Here is a 16890-nt window from a genome sequence, read left to right as displayed (position 1 = left end):
TTTTTAACCAACAGCCATTACTCCTGTGTGTTTATCAAACTTACATCTACCTTTGTTTTCTGGTGAAAAAAACATCAACTGTCCACTTCTGATGTGAATTAAATGTGACAAGATGTGATAAGATAAAACAATGATCTCATCGAGCACAGGGACATGTACTCTGAAAGGGACAGATTGCAGAATATTCCTTCAAACCCCAAAAAAATCATTTTCCATAAAAAAAAACCCTCTTCAATACCAAAGAATAAAACTAAAATACGAGCATGCAAGAAGCCAGGTATTAAAAATAAAGAGAAATACACATATTATTAAAGTAAGTATCTTCTTCATAATGAGAAGAAAAAGAGGCTCAATGAGTTCAGTAAGCCTAACTAACAAAAGCAGATTTTAGCTGGCAACGTGAAGTTGCTGGGGTGTTTTGCAGAGTTCAGATTCCCAAAGTTGATACAGCGTTCCCTCCCACAACGCTGACATGTATATAAACTCTGAGCTCTCCAAAGCCCACTGCCAGTTCTCTTCGTGGACTAACTGCAACGGAGAGACTAAAGATGATTCCTTTCTTTGCCATATTTTCTCTACTCTTGCTGGTTGTTGTTAACCCTGCAAATGCCAATGGTCATTATGACAAGATTTTGGCTCACAGCCGAATCAGGGGCAGAGATCAGGGGTAAGTCAGTGGTTATAAATCTTTTGTTTGCCTTTAGCTTGTTATAAAGTTTTTTCTACTTATTAAAAAGTAAGAATAAAAAGGAAAAATAAATATTTTGTGATATATTTTAAACTTTAAGAATTACTGTCAAAATAGCTTGTGTAGAATTGCTTTTTATGAAATGTTATATAATTTTATTCTAATTAATAACATGTAACAGGGTTTTTCTTTATGATTCAGTTTATTTGTGTCTTTATTGTCTTCCTAAAATCTGGAATGAGGTTTTCAAAATTAAAGAATCTATGGTTAAAGGCTGTCATTATGTAAACAGTTTTGCAATATCTCACATAACATTAGGGAAAATTTTATTTAAGTAGTGTATGAAAATTAAATAATGGGTAATGTAACCAGTTCTCTGAATTTCTTGAAGCATTTAAGGATGCTTTTAAATTTTACATTCTGTAAAATTACAAAAACAATTCATATGTCTTGGAATAAATTTAACTACAATTTAGCATTTTTAGTTAAGAGTCATACTTGTCTGCTAAGCAACTACTTATGACTTTTGTGAAATGGATCTTGGCACTTTTTCCTATGTCTTAAAGGGCTATTCATAATTCTCAAAAGCTCCTTTGCCTAGCAGTGCTAATAAGACTTCCATTTCTTTAAGAGACAAAAACACTTAAAGTTCTGGCAGAGGATGTATTAATACTTCCATTCAAAGAAATAAATTATCCTTTGTGCAGCCATATTATTTAAGTTAATTTTAGCACTCATTTATTTCTGTGATGACCTACCTAAACAATTACAGTGTATAGTGTCTGTGGACATAATAAAACTGGTCTCTTTTGATCGCTGATCTCTCATTGTTCCAGAGCCCTAAAGACTCCCCAACACCCAAAATAAGCACATGTTTGGTTTTAAAAGGCCCAGTGAATTATGTGCTATTAAAAGTAATAAGATACATGAAAATAAAATTATGTTAAACTTAATGCTGCTTTTATATTCCTATTGGATTAACTTTTGGAACACTGGCATTTTACTCAGGGATGTATCATTTCTTCTCTCTCTTTCCCATAGAATTTAGTTGTTCCAGTGAGTCAGTGAGGATTCGATCAAGAATCAGATTTGTGCAAGACTAGAATCACATCTTTGAAAATCAAATCCACACATTAACTTTTTTTTTAGCTATTGGACCTGTAGATATAGAAAACCAGTCATCATTGGGACATTGACTATCTTTCTTTCCCTGTATCTTTCAGCCCAAATGTCTGTGCCCTCCAACAGATTTTAGGCACCAAAAGGAAATACTTCAGCACTTGTAGGAACTGGTATCAAGGTGCCATTTGTGGAAAGAAAACGTAAGTCTCATCTTTTTCTTCATGTGCCAGTTTCTAAGGCAACATCATGATGTCTGTGCCTTTCCTTGGGTATAAGCTCCATTTTTCTTGAAAATACTCTTCAAAATTGTGAGCTTTAGAAAAATGAATCACACATGAATAAAGAAATTACCCTGCATTTCTCCATATACTAGTGGAACTCTCCTTCCTGAACCTATGTGTCATGGAGGTTCACAGGAGGCAAAATGCATGGCAATGTGATTTGGTATAGAATCAGTGTGAGAGGTTGACTACGTCATTTCTACTCCTGATTTGGCCCTCTTTTCTCTTAGGTAAGTCAATTAATCTCTATGCCTCAGTTTCCTCATTTTATATATATAAAAAAATAGGCCAAAATAAAAAACCCCATAAAATGAGCTGAAATATCAGGGTTTTAAAGGAACAAATTAATGTTTGTCTATAGTCATTTGGAAATTATCTAAAGCACTGGAATTTACCTCAGAGTTTTCATCAGAGCTTAAAGTTGGAAATGACTGAGATTTCATCTCTTCATCTAATCCAACCATTCTATTTCAAAATGCCAGGTGCCCAGGCGTCCACAAGGTGATAAAGCCCACCACTGTATTTACTATTTCAATAGCCAAAAAAGACAATTACTTTTTAACTTAGTTATATATTTCACTGATTCACTTAAAATTGGAAAACACTTTTTATTACTTGATAGACATGCTTATTGGTTTAATCTATCAATAAAGAGTAGTAGTAGAAAAATACGAACCTGGGCACATAAATCTTGAGAACTACTCATGTGGTCCAAATTCTTCATTTTTAAAATGAAGGAGCTGAGTCGCAAAGAGAATTTCATTTACTAGGTCAGAAAGAGTAAAGGTGTTCTCCCCCGTCAAGAAAATAGGGGAAACGGCCCCTCCTTGCTTCCTGTTAATTTGGACCCCACCCTCAGTGAGGGCACCTTGAGAACCAGAGGAGGTCAAGGAGGACCTGCTTAGCATGTCATCATTAACCATCAGTCACCCCAAATAGGGTGGAAAAATTGGAGCATTGTGAAAAACTTATTCCTAACTTAATATTGGTACAAGTAATACACATGGGATGATTTAACTTCTTGCAGTTTTTATGTTCTTTACTTGTGAAATATGGATTTAATACTTAGAGAGTCTCTGAAGGTAAATTCAATGGATAGATGTGAAATTGCTAAGTAACTAACTGACAATGCCAATGTTCCTTAAATTTTAACTTTTTTAAAAAAATGGGTATATGAAGTGGGAAAAGGAGTTGTGAGAAGATGCCTGTTTAAAATCCATAAGATTTTCTTTATTTCCAAATAAGATTCATGTATTCAAGGTATATAACTTTAGGTGGGCTGTACCTCCCCATGGTAACCAAGTCTAATTCACTTATTGACTTAACAGAGTTTCAGCTGATGTTAATTTTTGACCTGGACGTTATTCCTATTAGTTTGCAGACATCTGCTAGACTTGTGAGTCATTCACACATTTACAATTATAAGTCAGTGGTGACAATGATCTTGGTCACGAGGCAGGCCAGCTGGGAACTCCAAGGCTCTAGATTCTCTTCTCTTTGTTCTTTATATTCTTGGTTACCAAGAGGCATTTTGGAAAGCATACTAACTACATAAGAAAGGAACTGCTGTCTGAAATATTTAGGGAAAATCTTTATTTCATCCTTCCTGGAAGTTAAGAGTGTGATATAATCTTATTTTAACCATCCAAATAGATTAGAGATGCCAAGGCTTGTACAAAGCATATGCCAAGATTCATTCCTGCTTTCCACTAAAAAAAAAATTTTCTGCTTTGAAGTCTGGCTTTTTACCATAAATATAACAATATCTGCTTTGTTTAATTATATTAGCTTATTTCTCCCAAGTAACTTCATTTTTCACAAACACATTTATATCTGTGCTCTGGGATAAATGTAAATGCTAGTTGCTAGTTTTAAATAACCAAAGAAATTAATAATATTGACAGGAAGAATGCCTAATTTTCCATCTGCTTTCAGGTGCTAAAGTTTCCAATGACATCTTTAGGATATTATGTATCATTTGACAGAAGTGTTTGTCTTCTGGTTGAACAGTTGCTTTGGGGATACGGGGTAGTAACTGGGCAGGTCTAATGAAAAACATGAAGTTTCCTGGGTTAAGATATTTCCCAAAATATATATTGGTCAAGTAATATAGTATTTTATAGAATGCCTTTAAAGAATGTCAGTGACATTTCCAGTTGGCATTTCCATGAGATTTTAAATACTATTCAGCAAATGAGGATAAATTTCCTACTTTCATAGATGTGCATAGTAGTAATTTTTTTCTTTATTCTTATCTGTCCCACTGACCATATGGGAACTTCGAGTTTTGTGTAGCATAAATGTTCTTCTAAAAAAACTATTTTTTATTTTTTTTAAAATGTCAACTCAAATAACCATATGGTTCAACTGTCAGCTGAATTTGCAATGTACTGTTTTGAAATTCTAACTCATCTGGTGTATTCTCTACATTAAGACTGATCCTTGGGTTATATTAGCATGTGTTATAAAAATTTTTGTTACATTAACATTTTCCTCTTTTATTCACTATTTTATCTCAAGTATTTTTAGTCATGGGCTATAAAATAAGTATCTCATTTTTTATTGCTTATAATATGTTATAAAATGAATGTGTAAGTAATTTTTAATCAGTCCCTTGACATTAAAATATTCAAATGCTTATATGAGGGTCTATGTAAATAAAATTACTTCAGGGGCCATATTAGGATTTGTATGAGGGTCCCCATTTTTGCATATGTTTCTAATACCAACTAATCTTGAAATTATTTAAAATCAGAGAACAATTTTAAATTGTCATTTCCCACTTTGTCTATATCATCTTATCTGTTGAATATTCTTAAGCCAACATTCCATGCCAGAATTCCTTTCTCATCCATGTTTTCATATTTTACAACATGTATATGTATATCCACAAAAACATTACATTATGCTTTTAAAATTTACATTAAGAAATAGAGAAATAGGAATCCAACTAAGATTATAAGCAGGACCAAAAATCATAAATAAACAATTAATGGACCTGGTTTCAATTTGTAAAGCTCATTTACTTTTTGTTAAATATATAAGACCATTTCTTATATCATTAAAAATTCTACCTTTTGGAAATTTGCTTATTATAATTTTTATCATACTAAGAAAGTTTTTTATTCTTATATTTGGCAATCTTTCTCCTAAATATACCCAAATTCTTTCATTCATTAATGCTTCTTGAGTATAATTATCACAGCTAATTAGCCAGAAAGAAATAATATCGGGATGAGCTAATATATGTTAAATTACTAAATTGCAAGATACTTAGCTCATAAGTAATTATCTTAAGTGGCATGACATGAAATTTATCAATTAAAAATTACAAAATTATCTATATTTCCTCTTATAATGTTCCCTTATTTCCAATTGTTGTTTTATATATTCTTCATATTTATATTGAGAGGAAACAAAGCATTACGTAAAATTTTAATTAAAAATACTACGTATAATAGATCTTGAAGAAGTCCAGAAGTGTCAAATGGAATTTGATAAAATGAAAATCAGGATTATATTTTTAGTAAAGTGAAAAAATGAAAGAAATTATGTAGGTGATTTCAGGTTACTATTTTTCCACAAATACAGTAAATTAGAGAGTTATTTTAGACATGTCTTTGTTTGTTTAAATTTTCTGGCCTGTTGCTTTAATTAATTATTGCCTGTATATAACTTAACACACTTTGTTAACTTTGAATGGGGAAGCCTTTTCTTGAATATTTCATTCTAATAACTTGAAACAAACATTTAAATTATCTTTTCAAACTCTACAAAAATAAATAGAAGGTTTTAAAGGTTTTCTTTAACATAATCAAATAAAAACTTTACTGGAAATTCAAACCAAAAATTAACATTATTTTATTTAGCAATGGGATTTAGCAAAAGCTTTTATTGATTGGAATGGGTTAACTCGTTTCCTGATGTTTCTAGTTTTTAATAACTTTATACTAATAAACATTTTAGCTACTTATAGTTTACAAAATTATTTCAAACTATAATTTTAAGATTCACAACTACCCTGTGAGTAGGTATTATAGCTATTACATCCATGTTAAATAGTTGGGGAAACTGAGACTTAACTTTGTTAAATTACTTGTTCAAGGTCATACATCTACCAAGCAGTGGAACTGGAAACCAAACTCCATTGTTTTGGCTCAAGATTCTGGAACTTTTCCACAATGCCATGAGGCTATAGAGAAAAAGAAAACCAGTACAAATACTTTGGTATCAGAAAAAGAACTGATTTTGGGAAATCTAAAATCTAAAAAAATCATGGCAATAAGTGATATGTTTTACTAAGTTTATGTCAAAATGTATCCTACTTAGTTCCCCGTTTTAATATTAATTTTCTTCCAATGTACAGGACTGTGTTATATGAATGTTGCCCTGGTTACATGAGAATGGAAGGAATGAAAGGCTGCCCAGCAGGTAAAATCTCAATTCCTGAATTAAATGAGGAACTTGTCTTGTGTGAAGAAAAAAGTTTGAGGTAGCTTGTAGAGAAGCCAATTTGTGTGTGTGTGTGTGTGTGTGTGTGAGTGTGTGTGTGTGTGTGAGTGTGTGTGTGTGTGTGTGTGGCATCATGATAAATCCTAGATACACCCCATATTTTCATGTTAATCTTGAATTTATCATGGTGCTAAAATATTAAAACATACAGTCCTCATGCACTGAATGCTGGACAATACAACAGAAGCTCAGTCATAAATTTAAATTGGTTCCACTTTCCTTCATGAACAAAAATTCCCTCTACAAACTCCCTTTCTCTGAAGTTGCCTAGAAACATGTAGCTGACTACTTGGCAAAGCATCATCTTTCCTAATTGAACAGCTCTGATTTTATAATGTTCTTCATAGTGCACGTTGGTTTCCTATAACTCTGCCAACTAGAGAAAAAATAGTTCATTTTTTCCTCTTTGAAATGAGAGACATTCTGATATTTAGCACCAATCATCACACCCTTGCTCCAACTATCTTGACTTCCTCAACAGAACCTTCTCTTCTCTGGGCTTGGCATTCCCACTTCCTCTAAAATTCCATAGACTTTGGAGTCCTCACCATCATGGACACCAACTAACCCATAAAAAGCCTTTAGCCCAGTCATTTCTTTTCTGATTGTGATCCCAGATTGGTGTTTACAGTTCATGTGTGTCCAAGCAACTGAGAGGTATTAAGACAAATGCCTCCATTTGGGGGGCTGCTGAACTTTGGTTAATGTCATAGGTTACCATGTCATATCATTAGCTCATATTGAATTTGTACTCAATTAAACTTGATTACAGGTCTTGTTTACATGAACACTATCAAGTCATGTCTTTTTCTAGGATTTTTTTTTTTGTTTCAACTGAAGCATAGAACTTACATGGAATCCTCCTCTATTTAACTTGTTCATTTTGACTCATTTTCCTCATCCTGTTGGGGTCTTTCTAAATCCTGATTTTATTATTTAATATATTAATCATATCACCTACTACTGTTATAGTCACAAACCTGATAAACATTTCTCTTATGAAATTGTCCAAATCAGACAAATTCTCAAATAAGATAGAGTTATAAGAAGGTAATTTGGCTGCACTAAACTTCAAGTTGACATTCATATATCATATATTCATATATTCTTATATTAATCTTTCTTCTGAAGAGCAAGAAAACTATTCTAGAAGTGTTAAATACTTTGATCTATTTTCCTTCCTGAAATCATGATGAAAAGAATCAGGTCTACATACTTCTTTTAGGGACCCAGATCTATAAAATTATATCCCTATCTCTAAAAATATTATACTGTTTAGGAACTTTAAGCCAACATGAAAGAAAATATTACTTTCACTATGAAATAATCAGAGATATTTACTGATAATTATAGTTGAGCTGCTTGACACTGAAATAGATTAAACCAGATGACAATTTAAAATTCACTTTCCCTCACAACAAAGAATATGTGAAATAATAGTTTTCAATAATATTTCATTATTTAGCACTCAAAAGGCAACTTTCATATAAAATTGATGACTCATAGAATTTTATTGTTAAAATTATCAGCTCACTGTGTTGGGGAACTTAGTGTAAAGTTCAAGTGATTGTGAAATAATATTCTTGACATAAAATCCTAAGTAGTTATTCTTTTCTTTGCTATTTCAGTTATGCCTATTGACCATGTTTATGGTACTCTGGGCATTGTGGGAGCCACCACAACACAGCGCTATTCTGATGTCTCAAAACTAAGGGAAGAGATAGAAGGAAAGGGATCATTCACTTACTTCGCACCAAGTAACGAGGCTTGGGACAACTTGGATCCTGTAATTCATTATTTCTATTAATATAATTATTTTTGCTGTTATTTTTTATTGTATTTTAATTGCTTTATTAACTTGGAAATAAATCAAAATTTTATATCTTTCTATTATACATATATGAAGATGAAAGGATGTTATTGAGGTTAAGGAGTAAATCAGTTTAATATGTCCATAAATGAAATAACTTTCCAGCAGACTCATAGCCTAATAAAGAAAAGGCAAACCAAGAATGAACTGAATAGGCGCTTATTATTACTCTATTTTACTCTTTCTTTTTTGATTGTGAGAAAATGTATGTAATTTTAGATGACGTATCTAATAGAAAAGTACGTTAAGAAGCCTCGTGGAATTCAACATTTATTAAGCTATATTTTATAGAGATACTGAATTACTATTTTAATTATATGTAAATACGTGTGGCTGTTCAGAGATTGACAGGTTTATAAACAAGTGTGTGGATATTTAAATGAAGTGTTGTAAACAATGCATTTGATTTTCAGACTTTTTGTGCATAGTCTGATTTATAACACACTAAATTATAACTCATTTTCCAAATCTGTAAAACTGGTATAGAAATATATTCCTACTTTCTACTTGATATGAAGATGAATTGATAATTACTACTAGTGTCAAATAATACTTAGTAAAACTTAGGTGGATTCCTCTAGTGTGGTTGGTTAATTGCTTGCATTTTTGAACCCTCTCTCCTGATTACCTTTGACCACATCTCTAGCCACAGTTCTGCTTTCTTTTGCTGACTCCCCTTCTTCCTTGCCTTAAGAATGAATCTTATTAAAGTCTCTGCAGGAGTAGACTTTGCTCTTTATATGCACTTCTGATAAGCTTCAGCTATCACTTTAGTGCATGTAACCATGAAATCTGTATTTCTTGTTCTTGCTTCCCTTGGAACCCTAGGAGACTGTTTCTGATATCCATCTTAATATTTCTCCTTAGATACACCATCTTTATTTTTAAACAAAAAGATATCTAAAACATATGCCACTTTTTTCTCCCCATAAACAAACAAGTGCTTTTCAGCTGCCATTTTTCCATAATTGGCAGTAAATAATCTCAGTGTTCAGACTTGAAAATTGTGAGTCATCCTCACTGCTTCTCTCTCCAATGCTTACAACCTGCTGTTAGTCACCCATATCCCATGTTTCATCTTCTTAATATCCTCATTTCTACTATACATTACCATCATATTAACCTTCCTAAAGCCCAATCTAATTATTATGTCCCAATGCCACAAAATGTTCAGTGGCTTCCCGTTGCCAGTTTAATTTATGCTTTACTCAGGCATTAAAGTCTTACATGTTATTGTCCCACATACTTCTCTAAATTTCTTTCTTAATATTATCTGAGAAACATAAAAGTATGTGCTAACTACACTGGACAATTTCTGTTCTTCCAATATTCATCCTGTGTCAGCAGTTGGATTTAGAATGATCATTACATCATTCCTATCCTGTCTATCCTAGATGGCCTATCTCCAAACCTTGAATAGCTGGTTTTCTTCATTTGACCTCTGAAAACATTTTTTCCTCCTTCTGTCCTTTATATGACTGTGTTTATTTTTACATGCTGTTGTATGATAAGGACCTTAAAGGTAGAAACTTCACCTTACTTACCATTCTGTTTCCTAAAAGACCATGTAGGATATGATAGAATATATGGTATTAGATAAATAAAAAAGTACAGAATGGTTGAATTCTTAAATTTGTTTTTGAATGAACATTAAGTCCTTTTTTAAATTCAAATATATACAAATATAGTGTTTTCTGTTTTGTTTACAACTCAAAATAATTTAAATATCTGATAATTTTCACATTCCTTTAAACCTTTATATCAACATTGTCTCTTTGTCAGTTATTCATTTAAAAAATTTGCTTTGTCTCTAAAAATGCCCAAGCACTCAGGACTTTTAACTGAGTACAAAATTCCTTAATCAATTCAAATAATATAATGTAATATTAAGTTATTTATGTCAACTTAGTTTGCCCAGCTGGACAATGAAATCAGAAAATACCAAGAGAGTACAAATAGCATAATTATAAGAGCATTAATAATGAACCACAATAAAATAAACTTTTATCATTATAATTTATTCTAGGATATTCGTAGAGGTTTGGAGAGCAATGTAAATGTCGAATTATTGAATGCTTTACATAGCCACATGGTTAATAAAAGAATGTTAACCAAGGACTTAAAAAATGGCATGACCGTTCCTTCAATGTATAACAACTTGGGCCTTTTCATTAACCATTATCCTAATGGGGTAAGTTTCATTAATAAATAGTACATTTATGAGTAACTTTTTCTGTACCTTTTATATAATGTTCACATAAATAATAAAATTTAGTGACTATAAGTGCAATATCATGACTTTCCCCCACATTTAGGGCATGGAAATTTCTGATTCAGTGACTGATTTTTACAAAAGAGTGTAAGGAAGAAATTGACAGTTCATTGATTGTAGACTTCGATGTTCTAAAAAAGGACATTTTAGTAGTTAATGTGTTTGAAAAAATAATAATCAGAGAAAAGTAATAAATAAGAATTTATCAGAGAATTTATCAAGGAATAATCATAGAATAAGTATTCCTTTATTCACCCTCTGTCTACTAATTTAGGTTCTTGTGTATTTAGATAAGAGTTTTTGTGCAAAACTTACAAGTTCATAGGGCCCTTTCAATAGTCAAATTCCCAGGGACAAAAAGGGTCACTGAGGAGGCAATATTCAGGAAATTATTATAATAGAAATGGTTATAATTATGCAATAATTATGTTTTTCTCTCTCAGAACTTATTTTAGGACTATTTAGACTTCTTTATGTAATTCATTGATCTAAATTGGAAATATTTGGTTACTATCTCTATAGAAGAAAGAAAAGAATAAATCCAAAATTCAAATAAAAAATACTTAGCTTTATGTTTCATGATATGCTAAGTGTAACTAAATGTGGGTTCTCTACTATCTCTGTTTTCCCTTATTTTTTTTTAGACATAACAATATGTGACTCTTCATTCTCAGTATTTATATCAGAATGCCAGTTCCTTCACTGTTGCTTTTACTAGTACAAATGAAAATAGAGAGTGGGCTTGCTGTCTCAGTGGTCAATAAATAGTTCTGATTTTTATACTTTGATTTTCCCAAATAATTATAGGTTGTCACTGTTAACTGTGCTCGGATCATCCATGGGAACCAGATCGCAACAAATGGTGTTGTTCATGTCATTGACCGCGTCCTTACACAAATTGGTACCTCAATTCAGGACTTCATCGAAGCAGAAGATGAGCTCTCATCTTTTAGGGTAAATACATGAAGTAACAGTAGAGTGTCTTGCTTGAATCATTGAATTTCTTCTCTTTCCGTGTCAGAGTTTAAAAATAATTTTAAAAATGCTGTTAAATCTGGCAGAAATGTAACAAATACACTTCTTGAAATGAAAAGATTTTCATATTACACAGAAGAAATCATCTCATATTAAATAATAATACTTATGTGGACAATATAAAGAATGGTTAGCTATGTGATTGTAGTATATTTAGTGCATTTAAGATGTGTCCCTCTCAGTTACTATACGTACTGCTGGGTATTGCTACAGCCACACCAACAACGGCAACATTTTCATTCTCACAAATATAATTTGAGGAAAGTTAGAAAGGACATAGTTGGTATGCCAAAAAGTAATGTCTAAAAGATCTAACAAGAACAAATTTATATAGTTTTCTATAAAATGAGCTTCTTCATGTCAGCCTAAGCTAGGTGCATTGTAATTTTCTTTTGCATTTGCAATGCTCAAACCTCTGAAAAGCATGTTTATGTTTCAGACAGCTGCCATCACATCTGATATCCTGGAAGCTCTTGGAAGAGATGGTCATTTCACACTCTTTGCTCCCACCAACGAGGCTTTTGAGAAACTTCCACGAGGTGTCCTACAAAGGATCATGGGAGATAAAGTGGCTTCTGAAGGTACAAAAATGTCTTCCTCTATGAGAAGCCTCCCAGAATTCCAAGAAGAAAAAGAAATGAGAAAGAGAGTGTCATGCCAATGTTATCAGCTTTGATAAGCAAAGACAAAGAAAACCTTTTCTGAGGTGGACTATAAAAATCTTAAAAAACAATGCCCTTGAAAGAGTATGCAAAGTAATCAATTTAATAATTAATTAAAATAATAAGAATATCCTGAAGATCACATTTTTGTACTGCTTTCAAGTAAATACATAGCAGCATTAAAAAGGATTAGCAAGTGTTGAAAAGAAATATTAGATCAAGATTTAATATCATCTACATATTATGCTCTTAATTCTAAATTTATGCTAAAAGACATAATTGAGTTGAGAAAATTGCATGGTTCCCTTGGACCATTCCTTACTGATACACAGAATTTTTCAAATAGATTTTACATTGTGACGAGTACATTTCACTTACTCAGGCTATGCCAAAACACATTTAACCAATTTAAGATGAGAAATTTTGAGGATGTACATAGCAATATAATGTAGTTGAAGCATAGATTCCTTCAAGAAATATCTGTATTTTGGCTATTTTCTAGATGTTGTCTTTAGGGAATTATTTGTCTTACTTCAGCCTCTATTAAACTCTTTACAAATTATGTACAGGTATTCAATTAAGAGTGGCTAATGCAAGATACTGCTTGGGTGTTTGGGAATACGTAGCACTGAATGAATAATTTTACAAACCTTCTGAGTGAAATAATTTTTTTTTGCTTCCACATCAGAAACTACTTCCTTATGACAGTGGGAACTTGATCTAACATATTATTAAGTACTACACAAATTATTTCATGAAACTGATCTTCTCTTCTACTTTCTACTGAGCTAAGCTTTTTTGATTGTATAGTTGATTTTTTAAAAAAAGATTGTGTAACTTAAACAGAATTTTAAAACCTTCAGTCGATCTTTAGGCCTTACATATGCATTATATTTATTAGGAATATTTAGTTCCACAGTGAAACACATCTTAAGGGTCAAATGCTATTTCTCTTGATCTAAATGCTCGCACTTTTTATTTTGCCTTCCAGCTCTCATGAAGTACCACATTTTAAACACTCTCCAGTGTTCTGAGGCTATTATGGGAGGAGCAGTCTTTGAGACTCTGGAAGGAGACACAATTGAGATAGGATGTGATGGTGACAGCATAACAGTAAATGGAATCAAAATGGTGAACAAAAAAGATATTGTGACAAATAATGGTGTTATCCATTTGATTGATCAGGTCCTAATCCCTGATTCTGGTGAGCAACAGTTTCATATTCTTCTACTTACTATTGTTTATCAATTATGATGCCTCAGGAGTAAGTCCATGAAAAATGAGTGTGTAGTATAAGAAATGGCATGTGAAGCACAAGCACAAAGTAGTGAGCTGACTGCTAACTAGATAGCCTGCATAGCCACAGGCAGTCCATGCATGGAACCTTGGTTTTCTAGGGTTTCTAACACCTAATATTTATAAAGGTTCTCACAGTGCCAACATTTTCTGAAAAACAGGAGAAAAGATGTAACCAAATGGTCCATTTTAGATAAATGAAAGAGCTATGGCTCTCACTAGAGTCAAGAGATGAGCAACACAGAATCAAAGAAAATGGAAAGTAAGAAGACAATGATATACTCCTTCTGAAATGTTTTGTCGTTATCAACCCCAAAAAAGGGAAGCTGAAATTCTAACTAGGGTAAGGCAAGATGTCTCATCACATTGTCAGCGTAGCAAATAGCTTATAGAAAACAGCCAAGAATTGATTTACTAATTTCATGATGATGATAATAACAATGATGACATTTGGGGAATGGTGATGGTTTATTTTACAGCCAAACAAGTTATTGAGCTGGCTGGAAATCAGCAAACCACTTTCACAGACCTCGTGGCCCAATTAGGTTTGGCATCCACTCTGAGGCCAGATGGAGAATACACTTTGCTGGCTCCGGTGAATAATGCATTTTCTGGTATGTACTGGACACTGTCATTCCTGTTCTCCTTGCCCCCCACCCATACACACCTTTTTTCTTCACCATGATTATTTGCAGTAAGAAATAATAGATATTTTACAAGGTATTGATTAGTTTCTGTATTGGCTACACATACTGTATGTCAGTACAATGTAGCCACTTTTAAACTGTTTTTCATTTCAAAACATTTCACTATAATAGATAATAGACTTTAGGGAGTGAAAGTTTGTGATAGGAGTATTCAGTTGGTCTCTGGCTATAACCATATTTCCAGCACATATAATTGACATTAAGAAAAATAAATTTGATTTTCTTATTTAACATACCTTATTTAAGATGTTAAATTATAAACAAATAAAAACAGGAGACTATTATACACCTACATACATGATGTGACTATTATTGTAAGTATTTTTCCTAGTAACTGCTAGTCAAGGGCAGTATTTACATTAATGCAATTTGCCCTTTTTTCCAGAAAAATGATTCACAAAGACATATTTAAATTGTTAGGCTTAATTTAGTAATTAAGAAAACAAATGAGCATCATATTTTTACATTTTTCTAAATACCAAATTGTGATATAGAGATTATTAATGAAAATTCAAATTTCTAGAAATGTCGTTTTTCCTCTTTGTAATAACAATGTCCATTATGTGTCAAAGTCAACCCACTTTAACAGGTTGTGTGCATTGATTTTCTGTTCAGTAATAAAGATAAATTAACAAATGATTCATCAGTAGTCTTTCCTGTGACTAATGGGTATCTAATTCTCAGAAAAAGTCTTGACCAGCATTAGAGTTGAACTTTTGCCAAATACCACATAAAACTATGTAGCCCTCATAGAAATGAAACCCATTGTTTGGACTGCTTGGAATCATGTTATAGGCACTTGATGGACAAGCTCATAGAGCTTCTGTTAGTGCATAAAATTCATTGTCTTGAGCATTTAGTTGAGTAATATATTATATGACTGTAGACTTTATAATATCAATAGCATTAGGAATTATCCATTTTCATAATTTTATTTTACCAGGAGAAACTTTAATGCTCTCTAAATAAAATTATCTTTTTTAAAAAAATGTATTTATAGATGATACTCTGAGCATGGATCAGCGTCTTCTTAAATTAATTCTGCAGAATCACATATTGAAAGTAAAAATTGGCCTTAATGAGCTTTACAATGGACAAAAACTTGAGACCATTGGAGGCAAACAGCTCAGAGTCTTCGTGTATCGTACAGTAAGTGAATCAGAACAATTAAAATATCCACATTGGCCTAAATGTCAAATGACATGCACTTATCAAAAAATGGTATTACAACAAATGTTTCTCAGAATTTTATTTTGCGATTTTAATAATAAATATGGATAGGAAGATCAGAAACTGAGTAACGTGTGAAACAGCTTAGGAAATTACATAAAAAGTGCTATGTATTAATAATTCACAAGGTTTGCATTTTCATTATAAGTAATTTTATATTCTAAAGCATTGTTTCAATTTCAGAAGTTACTAAAACTCCTCTAAAATAAGCTTTTCAAAAATTTAAGTGTAGTTGGTATGCAAATTCATTTCGGGTGCACAATATAGTGATTTGACATTTATATACCTTACAATGTGATTGCTGCACTAAGTCTAGTAATCACCTGTCACCTTGCAAACCTATCACAATATTATTGACTATATTTCCCTTCCCTCTTTGTACTCATCCCCGCCTCTGGAAACCATCAATTTGATCCAAGTTTCTAACTGTTGTTTTTGTTTTATATTCCACATATAAGTGAAACTATATGGTATTTGTCTTTCTGTCTGACTTATTTCACTTAGCATAATACCCTCTAGGTCCATCCAGATTGTCCCAAATGGCAAGATTTCATTCTTTTTATTGCTGAGAATTATTCCTTTTACATATATACCACATGCTCTTCATCCACTCACCTATTGATGGATACCTAAGTTGCTTTCATATCACAGATACTTTAAATAATGCTTCAGTGAACATAAGAATGCATATATCTTTCAAATTAGTGTTTTGGATTTCTTCAGATAAATACCCAGAAGTGGTATCGCTAGGTGATATGGCAGATCTGTTTTTAATTTCTGAGGAAACTCCATACTATTTTCCATAGTGGATGCAGTAACTTGCAGTCCCACTAACAGTGCACAAGGGTTCCCTTCTCTCCACATCCTTGCCAGCACTTGTTATTACAACTGGTGTGAGATGATAGCTCATTGTGGTTTTGATTTGCATTTCTCTGATGATTAGTGATGTTGAGCCTCTTTTCATGTCTGTTGGCCATCTGTATGTCGATTTATAGCATCCTTTATTACAAGGTAATTTTTATATAGACTCAAATATGAAGGATGGTCTTTTACTGTAAGATTACAATTCAGCTACTGAATCTCTTTTGAATGACTTTCAAGGTAAACTTTTCTAGACATATAAAAATTCTGAACTCTATAAAATGGTTCTAATGTACTTTATCTAAAGAAAAATTTCTAGAAAATATTGCTTATCAAAATTACAATGCAACTAGT

General features: G+C 32.2%; 1 protein-coding gene across 7 annotated transcripts in view; it reads left to right on the top strand.

Moving 5' to 3' along the window:
• The first annotated feature begins 429 nt into the window (after positions 1 to 429).
• Positions 430 to 16890, top strand: part of POSTN (periostin) — a 34650-nt gene continuing 18189 nt past the window's right edge. For 3 of the 7 annotated variants that reach the window (XM_019658713.1, XM_019658711.1, XM_019658710.1), the window contains exons 1-10: positions 430 to 667; positions 1912 to 2010; positions 6458 to 6522; positions 8232 to 8389; positions 10500 to 10664; positions 11553 to 11699; positions 12220 to 12361; positions 13434 to 13646; positions 14218 to 14352; positions 15446 to 15594. In XM_019658713.1, the coding sequence (XP_019514258.1) occupies positions 549 to 667; positions 1912 to 2010; positions 6458 to 6522; positions 8232 to 8389; positions 10500 to 10664; positions 11553 to 11699; positions 12220 to 12361; positions 13434 to 13646; positions 14218 to 14352; positions 15446 to 15594 (1392 nt within the window). In that variant the 5' untranslated portion in view covers positions 430 to 548. The remainder of the gene's footprint in view (positions 668 to 1911; positions 2011 to 6457; positions 6523 to 8231; positions 8390 to 10499; positions 10665 to 11552; positions 11700 to 12219; positions 12362 to 13433; positions 13647 to 14217; positions 14353 to 15445; positions 15595 to 16890) is intronic. The other 4 variants (XM_019658716.1, XM_019658714.1, XM_019658715.1 and 1 more) reach the window with 3 other exon arrangements.

This window comes from Hipposideros armiger, unplaced genomic scaffold (assembly GCF_001890085.2).
Source record: "Hipposideros armiger isolate ML-2016 unplaced genomic scaffold, ASM189008v1 scaffold_287, whole genome shotgun sequence".
Lineage (NCBI taxonomy): Eukaryota > Metazoa > Chordata > Mammalia > Chiroptera > Hipposideridae > Hipposideros > Hipposideros armiger.
Note: the sequence above shows the minus strand (reverse complement) of the source record. Positions and strands in the feature narration are given on the sequence as shown.